The sequence below is a fragment of the Antennarius striatus genome, chromosome 22 (genome assembly GCF_040054535.1).
Source record: "Antennarius striatus isolate MH-2024 chromosome 22, ASM4005453v1, whole genome shotgun sequence".
Taxonomy (NCBI): Eukaryota; Metazoa; Chordata; class Actinopteri; order Lophiiformes; family Antennariidae; genus Antennarius; species Antennarius striatus.
In genome coordinates, this window is record NC_090797.1 from 6413648 (window position 1) to 6436369 (window position 22722).

Genomic DNA, 22722 nt, shown 5'->3' on the forward strand with positions numbered 1-22722 from the left:
AAAGACGAATGTGTATTCTAGCAAATACTTAAGACTGGTTTTGCTTCCCCAGGGAATGATGTTGGCTTAATGAAAGCATTGCTGCTGTAGTCAGTATTGCCAATAAAAAATCTGTTTAATTTATACTATTAATGTGTGCAAGGAGCAAATAGGAAGGCCAGGCAGTGATGGTCTCCGATGCACCTCTCAACCAGTGCTACTTTGGTGCGCATGCTGTTCTCGGTCCAACAGAAGTGTGATGAAGCATGTGGAGGCTTTATGCCCAGAAAGAACATTTTATTGGACAAGATTTTTTTCACATGAAATATTCAGGTCTCAATTCACACAGGGACGAATACAGGTTCAGGATTGCCTCTATTGTTGCACAAGTTCCCATAATGGAGTGTCAGTGCAGCTAAAAGAGGGGATATTAATCTAGGGTATATCAAGCTGAGTCAGTGGTGACATTAACATTAAAAATGGATTATATGAGTGGAAAAAGTGTTTAAGTTTTGTAGTAAACCTGTTTGATATATCATATCCTCCATTATCTATCTAATCAAAAAATCTGCAATGCACTTCTTCTAGCATGTCGGTGAAACTGTATTAGGCACAGCCTGGCTTTGGGTTACATGTATTCACCACTTTAGCCTAAGAGGCTCACAATGGCAAGACTGTACTACAATTTATAGCAGGTATGCTATTTAAGATGATCTACTTTAGTTTAGCATGTTAGCATTTATCCATGCATCCATCAATATTCTCATATCTCAATTTCTCATATGCGAGACAACCGTAATCATCTCATGTATAGCTACTTTTCTGCTTTTACTGGAGCCTATCTCAAATTACTGTGGACCAGAGGTGGAGCACGCTCCGTACACATCACTAGTGCATTGCAGAGTATTTATCCTGAGGACATGTTTCCCAGCTATGATTGTAGAAAATGCATGGATGGATAGATGGATTATTAGTCTCTGCAGCTAAGAAGACATCTTACCCAGGATAAAAAATGTCCTGGTGACAAAGAAATGTCATTAGGGTTCATCATCTAAGAAACATTTCTGTGTCCTCATAACAATTAATTACCAAACTAAAGAATCACGCTCGTGTGAGGCTAAAACAATGAAGATGAAAATGAGGAACACACATAACTTTTTTTCTGTTCTGCCAGGTTTAGTTTAATTATAACTTTCCAGGTGAACCATACGTAGACATTTATTTCTAAATAAGTGCTTACATCTAATTATAACATTGAGGGTCTTCCCAACTACAATAGACTGTATTGTGAAGATACTTTTAACAATGGCCATTAGTGATAATCAATATATTATTAACAATAGGAATGATAAAAAATAAAAACAAAAAAAGAAGTTTAAGAAAATTGTTTGGCATTAAAAGCCATTTCAGCTCATCTCTAACCCCATCTAGCAGCCCAGTTAGCACAGTTAGTCTATCAGCTGAAATGAGTCAAACACCCACTCCCACCCCCAACAGCAGTTGGGTGGAGTGACCCTCAAACCTGATGACTTCAGTGTCTACAAAAAAAAGGAGACACAATGAAAGAGGTGGGCAAAAAAAACAGCTGGGCTGGTAGGGCAGTAAGCACCACTCTCTCAAAGGACCTCCCAACTCACACACTATCATCTTTCCACCGACAACACAAGCTCCATTCTCAAGCCAATAACAATATAGAATACTGTAAAGCTACCTGTGCTGGCTAAGAGCTGTTAAGAGTTGTTGTTTACTGTGGACAATCATCAGAGTTAATCCCTGAAGAAAAGGAGGAACGGAACTTCACCTGGCTGCATTCAGACCATTCACACCAGCTGGAGAAGCAGGTAATGAGGATTTATCAAAAATCTGTTAGAGAGAAGAGGGTGTGATGTGTTTTCAGCTGGTTTACATCTGGTTTGACTTGTGTTTAGGTAACACTAATGAAGGATCCAGATTTTAATTGCATGGGTCATTTTATTTATTTTAGTGAATTACAGTAGGATCCTTTACTACTGTATTACTGTCCCTTACTATTACATATAAATTCAAAGACAATTTTGTAATCAATCAATTTACAAAAAATATACTGTAGAAAAATGTACTAAGTAAAATAAGCTGTGACAGTACAAAGGACTCTCTCCTTGTGGAAAGCCACTTTTACTGACAAGCCGGTGCTTTTCCACATGATAATTATCTTTAAACACTGCCACTTTCTCTGTACTGGATACAGAATGCCATGCAAACTCTTCTAAATGTTTCAAAGTCATGAAGTGGATTTTAGAAAAGCCCTCAGCTGGAACTGATCCTGCAAAATCAATGCAGAGAAAATACAATTGGTAGGCTCACATTCAAAGCTGCTGGCAGGAAATTATTATTATTATATTCCTTTACACGTGTTTCTCTTTAGTTTCTCAGGCAAATTGTAGTTCCAGCTTGCAGAGATCTGTGAAGCCATGACTTGCAATTTTCTACAGATGTAATACTTAAATCTTAGCATTTATTATAAATACGTGTTGTGTTGTAATTGTAATGGTGTTAGGTATTCTTATTAAATCAGTTTTATTTTGAGGATTTGAATTTCAAATGTATTCACACTGATGAGCCCTACAAACACTGTAAGGAAATTAAAACAGAATCAAATCCGTTACAAATAAACTTAATACTGTATCTCAAAAATTGTTTTATGAAATGTGCAGCCCATGTTTTATATCATTTAAAAATGTGTGTGATCTTCACCACAGCCTTAATTGTTGAATCACTGAACCTCACCTGGCTGCACATCTGATCAATATACTATTACCTGCTATATATAAACCTGTTGATCTCTGAAGTTATCCAAACTGGCATTTTGACTAGTTCACAACTTTTGCAGTGTTTTGAACCTCCTGTCCATAATGTTTTGAAACTTTTCAGAATGGACAATGGTTTTCATTCCAAAACAAGTTTGTTTGTTGGCCACAATAATAGAAAGACTGATGCACACTTGTTAAAGGGATTGGCAGCCAGCCTTATTGTTGCTTAACAGACTAAGTGGCATACCAAGCAGCATCTGCAGCCTTACAGCTTTTACTTTTCAATAACAAGCAAATGAAATAACTAACTTGGTTGCTTTCTTTATTAGATAAACATATATAGACTTCCGTTGAATCAGCCAACAAGCCAATCTTATTAGGACTGTACAGTTAACTATGCAAGGATGTGCCTCATATATCGAGTCTTTGACGCAAAGTTCCATAAACATGTGCTGTACTCAGTGTGGCTGTATAAATGATCACACAAGATTACGCTCATGTGTAGGGAAGTGAACACTGTTCACAAGTGCACATTGGCAAACACAAGAGGAGCTGTAATGGGATTGCATGGCTGACTGTGGATAAGTGTTGATTCTATCCTCACACAACTCAGCTGGGATTATCCTGCAGCATTCAAGCCTTTGCCGTCATCACTGGAAATTAGTGCAACCTCATGCTGGCATGTTCAAAGGTCACCTGACACTAGTTGAGGTCTACACAGCAGCATGCAAACAATCCCTACAGATTAAGGCTGGCTTCTTTTCGATAACAGCATTACATCTCATGTCTGAAGACAATGTATTGTACTTGATGCTTTAGCAAGTACAATATGTTTTCTTTCTTAACAATTAAATCTGACATCATCAAAATTATTATTTACCAAGAAAAATATATTAAATATCTTCTGAATATAAATGAAGTTACTGATAAATGTACAGTATTATTGTGTTAATATTACTGTACTGACTGTGCAGCAAACCAACATGCAGTATATGCATGAGGACTGTTTCAGAAAAATGCTCTACGCTCTGTGATGACTTGTAGAGCTTGCATCCAAATACTGTTGCTCATCAGCATCTTAAAAGTGTTTTGCCATAAATGTAGGATTAACAGTGACCATGGTGAGAGCTGTGTGCTCAGAAATAAATTATAAATACAATGTTTATCAATTGTAGGTGAAATTTTCCTACTTATTATAAATCAAGCTAATCATGTTCCTAAAATCATTTTAGACAAGCTTGATGGTCTCTTACTGGATACTCATAAATCTAAAATTGATGCCTCCTTATAATTACTTTGTTTTAGTGTACTTTTTGTTTATCCCTCAGTCATAGCTGGTTCCAAACACTGTTAGACATAATAACTCACAGTAAGAAGATTAATTAATCCTGATCGCAAAGAACAGACTAAACAAAATTAGTACAAAGGGCACTAAAGTCTCAAACAGATTTGTGAGTCTAGTTAAAGAGAGCTCAAACATGTCAACCAACAGGGGAAGGGTTGTACATGTGGGAGTTAGCAAACAAAGAGCAGGTAGGCTTGCATTAGCCTGTTTCTAAGTGGGCCATGTCTCAAGTACCAAAACGGTTTAGCACACTACACACCACGTTTGACGTTTGATCTGAGGTGAATCTGATTGGTCAGGAGGAGCTTTAGTGTCAGACTGAGTTACAGGTTGGCACACGGTGAATGAAAATACAAGTGGTACAAATACAGGGCAGTCTAAGGCACAGTCTCATCATTTGGGACTATCCTTGATAAGTAACCGGGAAGAGATATAGCCAAGAAGGAACCTACAGATTTTAAGGTAAGCTGGGTTTTTGGAGATTGAAGAAACCCAAGTACTCAACTTGAGTTCTTGGGTTTTAGCTACACAGAATCATTCCTTGATTATTTGTACCACATATGGTACCTTAAGGCAGGCTCGAGACGTTTTGAGCCTTATATAGCAAGAAAGCATGAGCACATCCTCAAAAACACGTGTGCTGACTTTATCTTTGATTTGCAGTAAACTTGCAGCAAAAAGCATGGGCTACTTGAAATAAGTTCCTGAGAAACAGTGAATAAATTAAGAACTTAAACAGGCACCCAATAACTGAAAATAATGGAGTAGTGCTATATAAGATGGATAAAGAAGGAATGGGAAGCTCATTTCAGAGATTTCTACTTTCCAATCTTTGTGTGTGCAGCACTCCCAAGTCTGTCTGCCTATGCCCAGAATTATTGGAAGGGTGCTCTTTTCAAATGAATTTGTTCAGTGTGTACCTGAATGTGTGGATGTTTTCTTGTTTCATCATTTTGTGATCATACAGTCTTAGACAAAATGACTTCAGTGGCAGACTTAGCCATGCATGTTGCAAACAACCTGTTGAATAGCATGCATCTTACAACTGTCATGCATCGTGTTAAGGTCTAAGCTTTGCTGTTGTTCTAATGCAAGTTAAGCTGGCCTGGCTCTGCATCCTGTCTTTGAAGCTTTACTTGTCATTGGCATGCAAAGTAATGACCTGGAAAGAGCAGGTTGCATGGCTCTCCGGGCATATGTTATTGAATGTAACAATGATAACATTATTCGTACAATAGGCCACATACGCTGGTAGTTTTGGCTGATTTTCCAACTTTTTTTTTGCATCTAATGCCACATGATCCACAGAATTTTATCGACCTAAATGTTATATGTCTGGAGGGTAGATGGTATTTTGTCATCCTCGTTAACATGGATGTCTAGAGAATTCCAGTTTATTTCACCATTGCTGTACTAAGGTATGAGTAATTCTCCAGATCTCATTCCACAGCTTTTTACAATGTTTTTTCGACTTTCTCTCCATCATAGGTCGAACAGCAAAATGGCACAGCTCCCAAACCTCTTTTGCATTGTGCTCCTGGTTGGGACAGTTCTCAGCCAGGACATGCCTTACGAAGAATATTTGGCACAGCTGCAAGCCTGTCCTAAGGAATGTCGCTGCCCACCCAACTTTCCCCATGCCGTCTACTGTGACAATAAAGGCCTAAAGAGTATTCCTCAAATCCCTCCACATACATGGTATCTCTACCTTCAAAACAACAATATTGAGGTTCTGTCAGCAGATGCCCTACGAAATGCCACATCACTGCGCTGGCTGAACCTGAACCGTAACAAAATCACCAGTGAGGGAGTAGAAGCAGGTGCCATAAGTGGAATGTCTCACCTGGCACACCTCTACATGGATGACAACCTTCTTTCTTCTGTGCCATCACCTCTACCAACCAGCTTGGAACAGCTACGCCTCTCTCGCAATCGTATCTCCAAGATCCCTGCTGGTGTCTTTGTTGGTGTGGGTAAACTTAGCCTCTTGGACCTCCAGGGGAACAAGTTGATGGATGATGCCGTAACTGAGGTGAATCTGAAGGGTCTAAACAACCTGGTACAAATTAATCTAGCCAAGAACCAGCTGAGCAGCATGCCTCTTGGCCTACCTTCTACCACCACCCAGCTTTTCCTTGATGGCAACAATATTGAGAAGATCCCTGCTGGCTACTTCAAAGGTTTACCAAAAGTGGCATTTATAAGGCTCAACTACAACAAGCTTAACAGCAATGGGATACCCAAAAATGTTTTTAATGTGTCCAGTATTTTGGACTTACAGCTGTCCCACAATCAGTTGACGGAGGTTCCTGACATTTCCTCAGGTCTTGAGCACCTTCACCTTGACCACAACAGTATCAAAAGTAAGTCTTGAGACTTCCCTGATATATGCACTAATTATTAATGATCCTAGTAAATACTTTGAACTGTAGACGCTTGTGTTTATTATGCATCTGTTAAATAGGATTTAGCACCAAGTCTTACGTTTTTTCCTTTCTGCATTTACAGCGGTAGATGGTTCCAACATCTGTCCTGTATCTATTGACACCGTTGACGACTTCATCAACGATAGTGTTCCTCAACTACGCTATCTCAGACTGGATGGCAATGAAATTAAACCACCAATTCCCAGGGATGTCATTCTGTGCTTCCGTCTCCTGAGGTCCATTGTCATATAAGCAATCTAAAGTCATCATTATCTAATAAGCTTACTCTAAATGAGTACATCTGATGATTTGTTCATGTGGACGATTCTTTGATAAATGAGATGGCTGAATCCATGCAAGAAAAATTATGATTTATTATGATATTTGCATGATTGTGAAGATCAAGCTCAAACCAGCATTAGCTGGTTTGCATCAACTTGTTTCATTGCTGTGACGTTTGTAAAACTTTCTAGTGTGTGTGTGTGTGTGTGTGTGTGTGTGTGTGTGTGTGTGTGTGTGGTGTGTGTGTGTGTGTGTGTGTGTGTGTGTGTGTGTGTGTGTGTGATTTAAGAGAAAATACAAAATTATGAAGAGAAGAATGGGTCAAAAGCTTTTAGACGTTGAAAGTCTGTTTACCACTAGTTGTGCCTTATGTTGATAAAAATCAACTTCATGAATGTACAATTAACAATGAACTGATTACCGTATACTTATGCATGACAGTGATTAAAACATTGATTTAAATAGGAGGACAGTATATTCCAGTATTAATACATGAAGGTTTTCCAGATCCATAGTCAACATACTTCCTTTAGCAGAAGGCAGACGTATTGATGTATCACAAAAATTGGAAAGTTTTGCTTTTATTTCAAGAAAACCCCAGTTTTATATCGTTGACTTGAATCAAAATTTATGCTACATCAGTCCTGTTTCCCTCTTCTTTTTTTAAAAAACTTTTAAAATTACTCTAAATACTATCTACTGTTGGCAATTTATTTCTATTTAGTAATGTAGGAAAATGAATAGAAAGCTGACAGTCTTGTGGATATTCATAATTGTTTTCTGTAATGTTTTGTTTAGAAAATAAATGTGATAACTTTTTGCCAATGGGTTTTTTATTTTGGTAATTCTTTGAGAATAGAGGGCAAAAGATTTCAATTGAATTAAATTTCTTAAAATGTGCATGTGACCCAGACTGATTTTTTCTTTTGTTTTGTTTGGGAGAGCACCCTGCATGAAATTTATCTAAATATGAACACAAGCCATATCTTAGAAATGGAATATAAAGTAGATCATCATCCACATACTTTCAGTGTGAATTAATTATTTAGTTGTATCTCCAAATATAGTTTTGTTTCAACTTTAGTTCTTCAATACTGAGTTATCACAGACTCACCAATTAATTTTATCAGTCTCTGCGCTCTCCATCCCAAAAAATTCCACAATTTCAATCCTTCTGAACACCAAAAACTTTCAGGCTGTCTATAACTATTGATATACTCCAAAAACACCTCTGATATACAGTATGTTGTAAAATGTAATTATTTTTTTCACAAAAAAAAAAGTTATGAACGATTACTATTTTTTGCTTAAAAAAATAGCAAAACAGATACTGTATTCAATTTTATAATAATAATGATCAGTGGAAACCTAGAGTTTGCATACTGACCTCTGTATAATCTCTAATAACTCAATTTTCACTAACTAGTCATTTTTAGTCAGACAAAACAAAACCAGAAATTTGAATTAACTGATTAATTTGATAAGTCTAGAATTCACACACCCCGAAATATAGTCCATGTTGCCTTTTTATCTCACTGGTTATTAATACATCAATGCCTATACAGAGTTACAAATCATTGTACTGAAGTATACTGAGAGAATCATTATGTCAAGGTATATTTTGTGTAAATTGCTATTCGCTCTTTTGCCTTTTGACAGTGCTTGGCAGAACAAGTGCCTTGGATATAAATCCCAGCTAAAATGGCAGGTGTGGAAGGATGTCGGGCACTCTCACTGTGTCCTTTCCCCCTCAATCGTCAAAAGGTGTAGAGTTACCGTGAGAGAGAGGGGTGGGCAGGTTGACACAAAATCATGGCCAAATCAAACTGGCCCATAGAACTAACCTGTAGTTGTAAGTATACTTTCTTTTTGTTTGTTTGTTTGTTTGCTTTGACAATGGACTCTGAAGATCTTTTAGGGTTTTAGTTCATGTAGATTCTTTTTGATATCACCATCACAACAACCAGTTGGCTTTGCTCTTTTTCTCTGTGACATACATCAGTTCATTCACAGTCATACTCCAACCAGTAGGGAGGGCAGAGGCCTTCTTCCAAACGTGGACTTCCTCTCAGTGGCACACTAACAGGGGCTCCTCACAGAGGATTCATTGTGTACAAAGGCCTTGTGGATCCCCTCATACATGAAAGCAACTCATGCCAAAGTCTCACCCCAGGAAATGTACAAATATTTCAGTCTGATTGAGTCACACTCTTAGAAAAATAAATACACTTGTCAGGGATAAAGGGGTATTTTGCCATTGGAGGACCTTTCCCCTCTCTTCCCCTCTCTGTGTGTAACGTCCGAACATCTATGTGTGTTTTGTGTTTGAGAGGGTAGTGCATGTGTGTGTACAGCGTGGGGTGGGTGCACTCCAAGTGACCAAAAGCAATCTCCTCCGGTCCAATCGGTCTCAGTGCCTACCCTGACACATAAGCGGCAGGGCACTCAGGTCTGCCAGAGCGCACAGACCAACACATACACACAGCTACACACTTGTACATTCTCACACACACATTTTTTTTTACACACCCACCCTCCCTCTCCAAGGCACCCTGCACGACCTCTCACCATTGGCCGAGTCCCGGAGCCCTCAGCATCTCCATCACGGCTGAAGGGACCATTCGGGAAAGCAGGAGACAGAGGTAAGCGTTCCTGAGGCTATCTATCATGCTGGCTCAATGGATCTCTGGTGCAGGAGATTAGACGGGCAGCAGCCGGACGAGCCCCTCCGAAAACACTGCTTCTCAGGGTTTGCTGAGGCCACTGGGCTAATTGGTTGGTGGTGCAGCTGCTTTATTTTCTCTCAGGAATTTGCTTTGGGAGCCTTGGGTCCATTTGGCATTCTCAGTGGTTGTGATAAGTAGGCTGGTAGTTTTTTAAGATGCTGTAGATTCATGTGCGAGTGTTCAACAGGTGTTTTTTGGATAAGCGACAACCTTGGTGATATAGCCTTACTTTGCAGTCTTGACAGCTCCAGCATTAGATTCTTTTGATACAATATCCAATAAAGCTAGATGAATTTTCACTTGAGAGTTTAAAAATTCTTAAATGTTTTTTGTCCATTTATGCTGATGATTTGCAGAAACTTATATCTCTTCATTTTTTAAAATAATTTTTCACTCAGAAAGGAATTTTATTTATTTTTTCACCTATATCACTTAGGGCGGTTTTTTTTTTTCTAATCTTCAAAAAATACACCAAGTTGCCATTTTCTGTATGTTGTTGCAAAGGGACGTCTGTCAGGTTTGTTTGTGGCTTTCCAAGAAAAAAAAAATAGAATCATTGGATATCAGGAATGCCCTACACGGAGCCAAACATAACACTGAGGTAGTCCAGAGGCGACGCACATACACAGCTTCCACACACTGCGCGCTGTGATGACCTGCATAAAAGCACACCTCTGTCTTAAGTATAGTCCCTCTTTCAGTGTGACCATGTGGATTTCATAGCCTCATGACAAAGTCAATTTCACTAAAGATACTTTCTCAACCGATACCTGTTTCTCAGTAGGCTTCACTCAGTCAGTTTTGGACATGTCCAAAAGACAATGGCAGGATTGATTTGGATGACTAGTTTCTCCTTCCAACAAGAGATTAGATTCATAACTTAAATTACTCATGAAGGTGTATTTTTTGAATCTGTCCTCATTTCAAAAATAGCAGCGGAGGTTTCTTGATGAAAGATACGTGTGTTAAGAACGTGCATCTGTGTGATGATGTGTCTTTCCAAGTGTGTGAGTGTGAGTGTGTGTGTGTGTGTGTGTGTGTGTGTGTGTGTGTGTGTGTGTGTGTGTGTGTGTGTGTGTGTGTGTGTGTGTGTGTGTGTGTGTGTGTAAATGAAGCTTTTCCTTGCAGCTGTAACTCACTGCCATCCTGTCCACAAACCTCGGAGGAATTTGGAGTTTGAGTGTTGAGACAGTCAGTGGCTGGGCCTCATAAAGACCCTCTGTAAAGGGTGAGAGGTCAAGTTAGCTTAGAAACCTCTCTCTCTCTCTCTCTCTCTCTCTCTCTCTCTCTCTCTCTCTATGATTGAGTCTTATCCTCTTTCCTCATTCTCTCCATGCAACCCTGAGGGCCAGCATCTTGTCCGCGTCTCTCTCCATCTCACACTTTTCAGCTCTTCTTCTCTTCCCTTGCTCTCCGTTTCTCTGACCCAGCCTTTGGGTCTCTCTTTATGCTTGACACTGTCTATTTCAGATCAGCTGTTAATGTGCCATGATTTTCCCAAGGGACACTTGATTGAAATCTACACCTGATGCCAGTTGTGCTAATAGTAGTCAACATATGCTAATCTCATTAGCACGTGCCCATTGATTCATGCTCATAAACTTAATGACCCTCAAAGCTCAGCAGATTTTTGCTGCTGAGGAAAAGAACAAGATTATGAAGAGCAGTTCGCTGGGGCACAGCAGTGCACAGTAGAGCTGCACTTGGTGAAATTCATACATGCATACCTTAGAAGAAATACAGAAAGTGGTTGTCTTTTTGGTGTGATTAAGGAAAATATTGAAGTGTTAGCCAAAAACACTGGAATGCAAATGAAACTTTGTAACAGAGTTTTATTGGAAAACAAGAAACCTCAGATTCATTCTCCTTCGAATACCTTTAAAACAATTACCCACAAATCCTACAAGCTGAAGGTAGACTGTTTGGAACAGTTCAGCTGTGCAGATGTCAGGATTCTTTAAACCTTTCCAACCTTTGACACTCCATAAGCAAGCACTGACTTGTGCCAAGATTGCTTCTCTGGAACAGTTAGCTCCCTAATGCAACCAGGTAGAAGGCCATGCATATTGTGATTCCTCAAAGTGTCAGTGCCCCTGTGATTAATTCGGTGATTTAATAAGATCTAGTCTGTAACATGTGCAATAGTAATAGTATCAAGTATCATGAAGGCATGCACAAGTGAAGTGCACCCATTGTTGTATAATAGGACAATACCACAACATCTGCAATATTAGTATTTGAAGATCTGAATATTTTCCGGGGTTTTTTTCAACTACACAAGGTAACAAATGACAATAAATAGCTGACTATAGTAATGGAAAATTCATTTTGTTACATTAAAATTTTCATGCAAGGACCTGCACTACATCTTTATTGTAAACCTACAAATGCATTTCCCCTTTGACTTTATCTCTCTGTTCGTGTCAAAGTGGACAATGAGGATGCTCGTGCGCTTCATGCTGGGACTCTTCGTCCTCAAAGCCGTGGTGGCCAGCCCCCGATTTTCCCGACAAGTGGACTTGGACACATACGACACTGTCAGCTACGATGTGGATCTAGACAATTTAGATTTGGAAAACCAGGATCTCTATGACTATGAAGACGGGCTGACAATTGACGATCCTCAGGTAAGGCTTCATCGGTCGATCATTAAGCTCAAGAGAAAATATCTGGCCAAAGCAGTTTGTTCTTTGATTGCACAGTTCCACCAGTCATACTGATGAAAAGAGTAATGTATTACAATTTTTCACATTTCACCTCCTGAGAATTTGAAGTCAAAACAACGGTTTGTGTTTGGTCATTTGGTAGTAGTAGTGCCAATTGCTGCTGCTGTTATTGGGGCTTTTTACCCATAGAAATCACCAATAGTCCATCGATAGATTACCTAATCTCATAATTGAAATACAGTGTAATGTTCATTTTACCAATTTGTCTATGAGGACAGACAAAAAATATTACTGACGCAATACCAACATCATATATTTAAAACACACAGGCTGTCACAACTCTTTGATTTCCTTGTTCTCAGTGTCGTCTTATCATTGATTAATTGGCTGGTTTGGAACCAAGGTCATCAGGTCCACAGAAGAGACAGACATCCAGCTGATCTCAACTGCTTTCCAGCCTTATTATGACCAACACATTTCTCTTTTCAATCTTAGTTAGCCATGTCTCGGAATCTCAACAAGGCTAAATTCCTCAGAATCTGGACTGACTTAAATGTGTGTATTCCAGCAACATTTGTGTTTCAATGACAAAAATATTTTTCATTTGCTCGCAAATGAAAAACATCCCTTGGTGTGCAGATTACATATTTTGGAACTATAGTAGGTATACATGGCAATTACAGGAAACTCAGATGTGTAATTTTCCCACGGCAAGCCAGCAGAACATAGAGTCTGTTCATAAAGCTGTTGCAGGATTGTTTCTCTGTGAGTTTAACTTGCTCTGTCTTGATACTCAATACATGTCAAACATTGTGAAAGAACCTGTGTTAGTTGAGCAAAACTGAAGGACTACTGTACCCTTTGGGATTTACTAACTGACTTTCTGCTGAACATAACAGCTAGCAAAAGACAGAGAAAGGAGAGGCAGCAGAGTTATCTATTAGATAATGAAGTCCAGAAGATTTGTTAAATCAGCTCAAGCTGAGTGTGATGTGGCAAGTCTGGAGATCACATCAGTATGGTGAGCCTTGGATTCTATGTTCCCCATTTATTCATGACAAGGACGTAAAGGCAAAGCAAAGGCAAAGCATTCTTTAATTTTCAACAGGCATCATGTGGGCCAGAATTTTAAATAAAACCTGATGTGGATTGCCTTCATACCATGACTGTTATCTAAGACCAATCCTCAACCAAAAGTAGATTTTGCAGGTATTAGTTGTGGAGTAAAGAGAGATAGTAGAGAAAACTACATGAGACATTTGTCTTTACTCTTGGGTAATGCCTTTTGTATTAAACATGTATGGATATAGCAAAGCCTGATGCATCAGATTTTGTGGGAATCAGGAGCAGGAAGAAGAGAGGCAGAACAATTACCAGAATCTTTCCAGTCCGTATTAAGGACTAGTAGTTCATCTGTAGCACTCATTAGGTAGGACTTGCATATTGCAATGATCTGACGTATTTTGCTGACGGCACCATGTAGTGAAAGGGTAGGTCTTCATAGGCTGGGTGCTCAAGAAGAGTGAGGATTAAATGGATTTTATTCATACAAACATCAGATATCAGGCGAGAAATGAGGCGGTGATGAGCTCCATGCCTCTGGAATGCTGACTCCTAACTTTCCAACATCCGTCTGTTGGTATTTCTGTTCTTTCTCCTCAGGGCTTATCACTTTTCAGAGGAACGAAGGCTCATCTTCTGTGTTATACAAGCAAATTTCCCTCAGTCTGCTGCATACAAAAGGACGTCTTGCAAATGCTTTAATCACTGATTTCAGATCCCTTTTAGCATCACCTTAGCTTCACGTTCAGGTTGCTTTTCATTGTTTTGCCTTGACTCCAGTTTCAGTGAAAAAAGTTGTTTTAGTTAATTACAGCCGGCAATTTAAATGTTTAACTTTATTTACACAAAAGCCAGTGCAAAATAACATTTACAGCTGCACATGATATACCCTAACCCAGTCATTAAGACTGTATTGACAAAATTACCTGTAATTCTGTAACTGCTGTCAGCTTTGCTGTTGAATCAGGTCAACATTTCTCCTATACACCTATACTACTTTATTTGTCCCACTTGGGAATCAGCTAAATGAAAACAATGTACATGTCTCATCCTTATCCACTAATTGGTAAGTTATCACAATAGTCTTAAAATAACCAAAAAATACAGGGCATTGCCTGCATCAAATAGACAATCAACACTGCCCTCAAGCATTTGTAACTAACATGAAGCTGGCCAGTTTGCCTAACTCATCATAGTTGGGAAACACAATCAATGCTCTGTCCAAAGGTCTATTTACAATTTTATATTTTTAAAAAAAAGATGATGCATTGATCTCTGATTACGTCTCCCAACTATTGGCGCTGGTCATGAAGACTATTGCTAGTGCATGTAAAAAGAGCAACACAACAGATATGGTCAAACAATTGAAACTTGATTTGCAGCTCATTTTAATCTGCTAGCGTTCATATGCTTGATGCAGAACTGCATATTCCAAGATAATTTAGCACTCTTCCGATTCCATATTTTTATATCATAATGTTGGGAAGATATGTTGCTTAAAAAACAAAAACAGATTCAGTGTTTATTCTGGTAAGTGTAGGTGAATTTCTTTGTAATAATCTGAGCTCATGCTCACTCTTATTCTAATGAATGACTCAAAACCTGCTACTAGTCTCATAAAGGGGTGGGAGGTGACAAAACCCATGTGACAACAATACAGGAAGTGAAAGTGAGCTGTGCCATTTATGAGCCAACTCCAGTAAAAAAACTTTCCAGGATTACTGACACAATACATACTGTTTGTATAATTCTTTTAAAAAATAGAAGTATAAAAGCAAGGTTTTGGGTTTGAACTGTCAGACTCTTTCTTCATACAGTATCTTGTTGCTGCGAGGTTGCCAACCAGTGGGATGTTATTGTGAGACAGATGACCTTTATCAATCTTCTTATTAAGTTGCAGCTAGAAAGTCAACATGCACATTACTATAACTTCTTAAATAGATAAATTTTACTTTCACTTTGACCCGAAAAGCCATGACTATGATTTTTCCGCATGTTTTACTGGGCCTTTAAAGCGATTATCCAATGCTCCCCATCTAGTTGTTGGATATTCTGTCGTTTTGTTCATAATGCAGCTGGTAAAGCAGTGAGAATGTTCCCCTGCTGAATGTATCTACTGATTGCTAGGCTATGTGCTACAGCACAAGCATTGGTGTTGGATGGATGCTTACGTCGAACGTCTCTCCCTGTACACTAGACTGTTTTCCCATGCTGTTTCCAGAGCTTTTTTCAGTAGTTTCTGGTTGCCAGTTTTTCACCTCTTCTTTCCCCTTGGGTGTATATGTTTGCTTAGTGGAAAGAGGGATATGAAAGAGAGAGCTGCAGCAAGCTAACTGCGTGAGACTTTTCAATGGCCTGCCTTGTTTTACTGAAAACTATGTCTGCCAAGCTTTAAAATGTGACTTTCAGTGGTGGTCATCTCTGCACTGATGCATTTAATGTCTTTTCATGATTCTTGGTTTCTTACAGTACATTTTGTATTATAAAGATTGGACTTAATGTGGCTTGTATCTTTTCACATTCATTTCGGATGCTTCTTGGCTCTTTGTCATCTGATAATTGTTGCTAAAATCTGAAACCAGTAAAATAAGAATTCTTGCAGCTACCATGTGAGTCTTGGTTCCACAAGGACCATTCCCTTCTAGCAGGCTTGAGTTAGTCTTTGGAATTCATGAACGTCAATGTTACCTGTGACTGTGTGTGGAGGTTTATTGCCCTCTTCTGGAAAATGGTAGAACTGCACCAATGAAACTTGCAAACATAGAGGCTAACTATAATAAATGGTCACATAGTACACCTGATACTAGCACTAGTGTCTGTAACAAACACAGGTGCTGATGTAAGGGATGGAAACACCCCGTTCTTCTGCATGACACAGCAAGTTCAGTCCCATGCCATGTTCACGTTGGAACAACAAATCCTAATTTATCAATATGATTCTCATTTGCATCCAAGAATTCACTAACCGTACACTTTTCTTCCATAAAACATAAACATACCATCACTATAGTTAAGAAAGGCATTGGAGGCTGCACCAGGGGCACTCTCTTTCTATCAAATGCCGGACACTAAAGTGAACTATTTTCTGTGTGATATATGTTGTTGGACTTATTTTTACATTTTTGACTCAGTGAAATTGTCTTTACCTCAGATAGAGATTGGAACACTGGCCCCACCTGACTATAACTATCCTGTACCTGAGGCCACGTTGGAAGAACAAATACAAGAGGAGGAAGAAGAGGAAGAGATGCCTTTGACACCCCAGCTCGCCCCTCAGGGTTCAGGGGGATCTGGGGTTCTCATGGGCCCAGACACACAGAAAGGTCTGAAAAAGCACAAACCTTTGATCAACCCAAGAGTCACATGACGGTCAACGATGACCTGGTTTTAGTGAGGGTCTTACTCTCGTGGAGTAAAGGCAGCACCCATTATGAGAAAACCATCCAAAGCCAAGATAGACTATTACACTCTCTAACATCATCTTCTGCATCTTTAATAGTCACCTGTCCATGTGCATGTCTTCCATTTAACTAGCTGATAATGGTTAAATGTGTGCTGTTAATCATCATGTCCAACTAATCATAACTGTGAGCTCCAGATCTGACTGATCCATTTCACTTTGTCTGTTTATTAATACCTAATCTTGTCTCTAACAAGAGGTGGAGCTGCGTCTGACGCCCATTGATATCCTCCATGTGTCTGGAGATTTTGAGGGATCCATGGGGTCTGGGGCTTCTGGAGAATCTGGGTCTGGAGGTTCTGGGACTTCTGGAGATATTGTCCTGGTATCTGGAGATTCTGAGGAGCTCCTCAGCTCTGGGGAATCAGGGGAATTCTTGGTATCTGGGGATATCTTGATATCTGGGGATGTAGTGATATCTGGGGATGTCTTGATATCTGGAGATCTCTCAGGATCTGGGGATATAGTAGGAATCCCCTCCGGGGACTTTGGCTCTGGAGAGTCTGGGGATGAGTCTGGTGCTGAGCTCTCAGGAGATCTCTTGATCCCGGGGGTTTCTGGAAGCTCTGGGGAAGTTTCTGGGGATTCTGATGAGTCCAGGATAATATTGATATCTGGAGGTTAGTACCTTTAAAGACCAGAGGCCTGCCATAATTATCTGATCTGTTTATGTGTGATTCATGCTCATTCATTATCTTAAATTCCATTTAACTATGTTAAATGTTGATTTGTTTGCTTATAATCTCACTTATTTGTTCCACCATGTGTTTTTGTTTCCGTGTCATGCTCTCTTAACATTTGTCTTCATCTAAAATGTGAGATTGATTGGTTAATAGTTTGATTGATTGTCTTTCTCACCCTCTTTAATCTCACGTCTCCTAACCCCAACACTTGGCTCTAACAAGAGGAGGAGCTGCCCCTCATTCCCGAGACTATCCCCAGCGAGGCATCAGGTGCTTCTGGGGGATTCTCAGGAGCTTCAGGAACCTCAGGGGCCTCTGGGGATCCCGAAACATCTGGAGAGCCAGAGTTCTCTGGAGATTCTGGTGTCTCTGTTTCTGGAGATGTAGAGGTCCCTGAGGTAACTCTGGTCCCTGACACTGATAAAGGTCAGTATCTAAACTGGATTTGTGTGAAATATGTTAAATTAAGGTTACAAATTAAAGTTCTAGTTGTATCAGGGGAAGAAAACACCATCATACGCATATATCCTTTCAACTACAAACAAGATCAGTTCTACTGCTCATCCACAGCAGATCAGTCCACAGAGAAACCAGCAGATGATATTTTTTGTTCATGCACTGAACCAAACAATTTTAGCTCAAATGAATTGGCATCATCTTCAGGTCTTTTTCATTGACACGGTTCCAGGGACAGGTCAGAGCCAGTTACAAACTACAAACCAGTTCTCCATGTTCCCACAGCTGAAAAACCAGCTCATGAAAGTTGGTGCCAGAATGGAAACAAAGCATTAAAGGGATATCCAAAGCTGTTTAAATCAATCCACTGTACTTTAAGAAACTTTCTTGAAGACATTTCGCCTCTCATCCAAGAGGCTTCTTCAAGCTTTTAAAGGGATAGAAAAAAACCCAAAATGTTCATGACAGGAAGTCAGGGCTGGGATTATCCTACAAAATCAAAAGTTTGTGATGATCATATTTTTGTTGTTGTTGTTGTTCTTGCTAACAAATGTACTTTTTAACTCCTCAGCAGTTCATGTTTCATGTCATTAACACAAAAAATATATTTTCATTTAACGTCTATTCTTCAGTTAAATGTCATATTTGGTTAACACTGCTAATTTACAATGGCAAACAGTGGGCTGCTGATTGCCAGACCTCATGTTCCATGTCCACGCTGATCTAACCGTTTTCTTTAACACCTAATCTTTTCTCTAACAAGAGGAGGGGCTGCTTCCACCCACACCAGAAACCCCTCAGGAGGGTACTGGCACTGTAGAAGGGTCTGTGAGTTCTGGTTTACCAGAGCCTGGTGAACCCGATGAGCCTGATGAGCCTGTGGTTGACAGAACAGGTCAGTACTGAACAACACAGGCACCAAAGTTTTCATCACAGCCCTTTGGATCATGTGTTACCCTGAATCTTGATCTGTTGTTAGATATATGCTTTATATCCACAAATGTGTATAAAGTATTTGAATTTGATGAGATTTTGTTTAGGGGTGAATCTTGGACAAGGGAAGAGTTTCTTCAATTTTGAGGTGGATTCGGATACAAATGTAGATTGATTTTTCCCATAATACAAAATTTGTAAAAAATTGTTTATTACCTTTTGAAAAATCATGAAGAAAAACCACACATTTTTATTGGAATATAACAGATTGCACAGATTAAAATATATATTTAGATTGAGCAATATGTTGTGAGTCATGGCACTGCCACGAACATGTAGCTGAGATAATCAGCTGTTACAGCCAATTTCATCTGTCAAAACCACCCTTTAATGCCAAATGTTTCATATTTAATGTAATTGGCCTTTCAGGATTTTCGAGATTTCTACATCATAAGTGAGATTTTTTTCTGTAAAACCTGATGTTTACAATCAGATGGATGCTTCTGCATTTTGCATGCAATAAAAATTAGATTTAGCAAAAATTATACAAATTTAAGCTCATATATACAAATTTATGTAAATAAATTACAAACTTCTCAGAAGGCTTCATTAAGTTGTTATTTTCTAAAACTTTGATTTTTCTGGAATAAATAAATCTGGATCCTCCATTATTGTTGAGAACTCTGACAATAAACAAAGTTCAACAGGAGGATTCCACGGTTAAGAAATGAGTTGGTAGTAACCTGGTATGGGGCAGATCTGAATAAAATGTTATTTTGGAGACCTTTCTGTAGTGTGCTCTTTGCCCTTGTTGCATTGGTATAAATATAAAGTATGTCACCACGGAAATCATTACAGAATTTTGTTTGAACAGCCTGGGAACTAATGTTGTATGGATTTCCTTCATCTCATACTTTCCCGTCTCACTCCTTCCAACTGATGCACTCCAGGTATGCCCACTTGCTTGTTGTGCACGTGCCTTGGTGGTTCGGTCTACTGTGACGACTTGAAACTGGACAGCGTCCCACCTCTTCCCAAAGACACCACTCACTTCTACGCACGCTACAACAGAATCACCAAGATCAACAAGTCGGACTTCGCCTTCATGAGTATGCCTTTCGTTTGAATGAAAGTGTATGAAGATCTCAGAACAGGGAACCAGATATATAGATGCACATCAGGCATTCAAGCGTTTGTGATTTGTGCTGTTTTCAGACAAGCTGAAGAGGATTGATTTGACTGCCAACGAGATAACGTCCATCGATGACACAGCATTTTTAGGTCTGCCTCAGCTTGAGGAGCTGGTGATTCGAGAAAATCACGTCTCACAGCTGCCTGCTCTCCCCGAGACAATGACCCTGATCGACGGCAGTCACAACAACATCGGCACCAAGGGCATTCACAATGAGGCCTTCAAAGTATGTTCATCCACCAAAAGCTGATAAAATGGCTAGTTGTAGATAAATTCTTACTCTTTACATTTTCATTCCTTTTTTGCCACAGTATTGACTTATACACAAATACAGTCATGTTAATTGAGTCAACAATGAGTTTTCCCATTGTGTACAGGATATGACGAGTCTGCTGTACCTGTACCTAACGGACAACCACCTCGATTACATCCCTGTGCCTCTACCAGACAGTCTGCGATCTCTACACCTACAGGTAGGTCAGCTCTGACCTCACGTCTCATCATCGCCAAATAAAGCAAAGGCAAAAATAATATCAGGATGGTTATGTCAATAAACACAAGGATGTTTTGGATCAGATTACTTGTAAATCCATTTAAAGTACAGGATTACAAAAAATCTAATCTACCGGTATGTCCAGACTTTACATATCCAGCGTGGCTCCAAACACCAAATCATACCTTTTAAAACAAAAGGCAGCCTGTCAGCCATGGACACCAATTGTATTTAGTTGTCTGGAAATGGTGGACAAACCCTTTTCCAGGGTTGGACAGGTTAGCTAGTTCAGGGGTTGGACGACAAAATCTTCGTTTTCTCCTCCTTCAGTCATTGTGAGAGCCAAAACCAAGTAGATTTTCCAGGCTCAAAATCCATGCAGATTTCTCCGCTAAATCTCTGCACTCTAACCAAAAAGGATCTGCATAGTGCTGCCTTCTCAGAGTGAGTATCCAATCAAAGGACACTTACATGTCAGGTGAATGTGAGGCCAGCTAGAATGCCCAGAGTCCCCAACTCGTGATCTGATTGGCTATCTTATCTATGAACTCTATGTACCCATTTTCTTACAGTGCAGGGACACCTCCATTCTAGATTGTGAAGGCCCTGGACAAGTTTCACTCAACCTGGCAACACAAGCTAGCTGAATTCGGATTGGATAAAACCTCTCTAACCTAAAAATAGAACACTGACCCAATGTTGACCCATGTCATATTATATCCCAATGTGTGTGTGTATAAAGTAAAATGCTGAAAAATATAGTTATTTTTTATCATAAATATTATCATGATTTCTGGTTATGTTAGGCCATCAGACACAGCCCACCGCTATGCAACCCTGATTTTTTTTTGTCAATGTTGCATAATTTGAGATTCTATTACTATACAACCCTAACAAAAAAAATAGTTACTCAAAGAATAAACTGACAATAGTTTTTTGAACATGTTTTTTTTCCCAAAATATCAATCCTCGTCCAATTTTGGATTCCAACAAATTATTTCAAATTTGAATGACTGAACTTTTAAAGTGCATGAAATCAAATAAAAATGATACAGTCAATGCTGCCTTTACATACAGCTCAGGCAACAGTATCTCATTGTGTATCCTAAATTTCCCATTGCAGCGTAACAATATTCAAATGATGCACGAGGACACATTCTGTAACCTGAAAGATTTCAACTACATCAGGAATGCGCTGGAGGACATCCGTCTGGACGGCAACCCCATCAACCTCAGCAGGACCCCGCAGGCCTACATCTGCCTGCCTCGTATTCCCATCGGGGATCTTATTTAACCACACAGACACAAATCTACACACTGCACACATCTTTGTACATATTGACACACACAATCACACAGGCAGACATGCATCCAATTTATAACGTCCTCAATTAATTGATGTTTCAGATCTGTCAAATACTGCTTATGTATATGAATACACATCAATTATCAATCAGATACTGGTGATCGAACAAAACACACATGGACACATTGAAACATTCATTCTCTCGTTCTAACAAAACACATTTATGCACGCAAAGACACACACACACACAAGAACATTCTCAAATCGCACCCCAACCTGATAAAGAGTAACTGATGGATGGCGTTCAAAGACATCAGTATTTTAAAACTCTCAAATGGCAAATGTTCAGTGTCTGTTCATGACTGGCAAGAGAAAACAACCAGTAATATTTTTTAAATATGTTTGTTTTGTAAAAATAAAAAATAATATAAATATTAATGAACAAATCTAACACTTCTGGACATGTATACTAGTGTAAACTTATTGAAGCTGGAGCTTAATGGAAGACAGACTGAGTAGCTAAAGCAATAAAAAATGCATTTAAACACTCATTTGTTGTAAAGTCTGTACTGTAATATAAAAATAGATTTTTTTTTACAGGAACTGCAATATTTGGTACATTACATTTAAAAAGGTAATGTTTTAACCATGCACAGTAGCTTAAACCAGAGACTCCTCTCCTGAGAGTCAATAAAATTCAGATTATTGTTTGATTTGGGAGGGGGGTTGTTGATTTTGATTGTGGATGGGGTTAAGAATAAGTCTAAAAGCTTGCTAATGTGTGCTCTGTATGGAATAACCACAAGTGAATAAAGTTGTTTTGAAGACCTCTCTGAAATAAAAGTGGCTCAATGGTTTCATTGAAAAGTTAGAAATTTGTTCACATTTGGAAATGTGAATGAAGATGCAGCAAATGTGGGCGGA

The 22722-nt window shown here is 39.1% G+C and overlaps 2 protein-coding genes across 3 annotated transcripts; both read left to right on the plus strand.

Annotated features, from left to right (window-relative positions):
• Positions 1–1561: 1561 nt before the first annotated feature.
• kera (keratocan) lies at positions 1562–7721 on the plus strand. 2 transcript variants are annotated; one of them, XM_068307139.1, is made up of 3 exons: positions 1562–1820; positions 5602–6476; positions 6622–7721. In XM_068307139.1, the coding sequence occupies exons 2-3, from the start codon at positions 5615–5617 to the stop codon at positions 6789–6791; spliced, it is 1032 nt and encodes a 343-aa protein (XP_068163240.1). In that variant the 5' UTR covers positions 1562–1820; positions 5602–5614; the 3' UTR covers positions 6792–7721. The 2 variants fall into 2 exon arrangements, with proteins under 2 accessions (XP_068163240.1, XP_068163241.1); XM_068307140.1 differs by lacking the exon at positions 1562–1820 and adding an exon at positions 4517–4575.
• Positions 7722–9218: 1497 nt separating this feature from the next.
• On the plus strand, positions 9219–22625 carry epyc (epiphycan). The gene is made up of 10 exons (XM_068306949.1): positions 9219–9463; positions 11977–12174; positions 16427–16598; positions 16933–17355; positions 17641–17844; positions 18638–18769; positions 19758–19916; positions 20023–20225; positions 20377–20472; positions 21616–22625. Exons 2-10 carry the CDS (start codon positions 11983–11985, stop codon positions 21784–21786), a joined length of 1752 nt encoding a protein of 583 aa, XP_068163050.1. The 5' UTR covers positions 9219–9463; positions 11977–11982; the 3' UTR covers positions 21787–22625.
• The last annotated feature ends 97 nt before the right edge of the window (positions 22626–22722 follow it).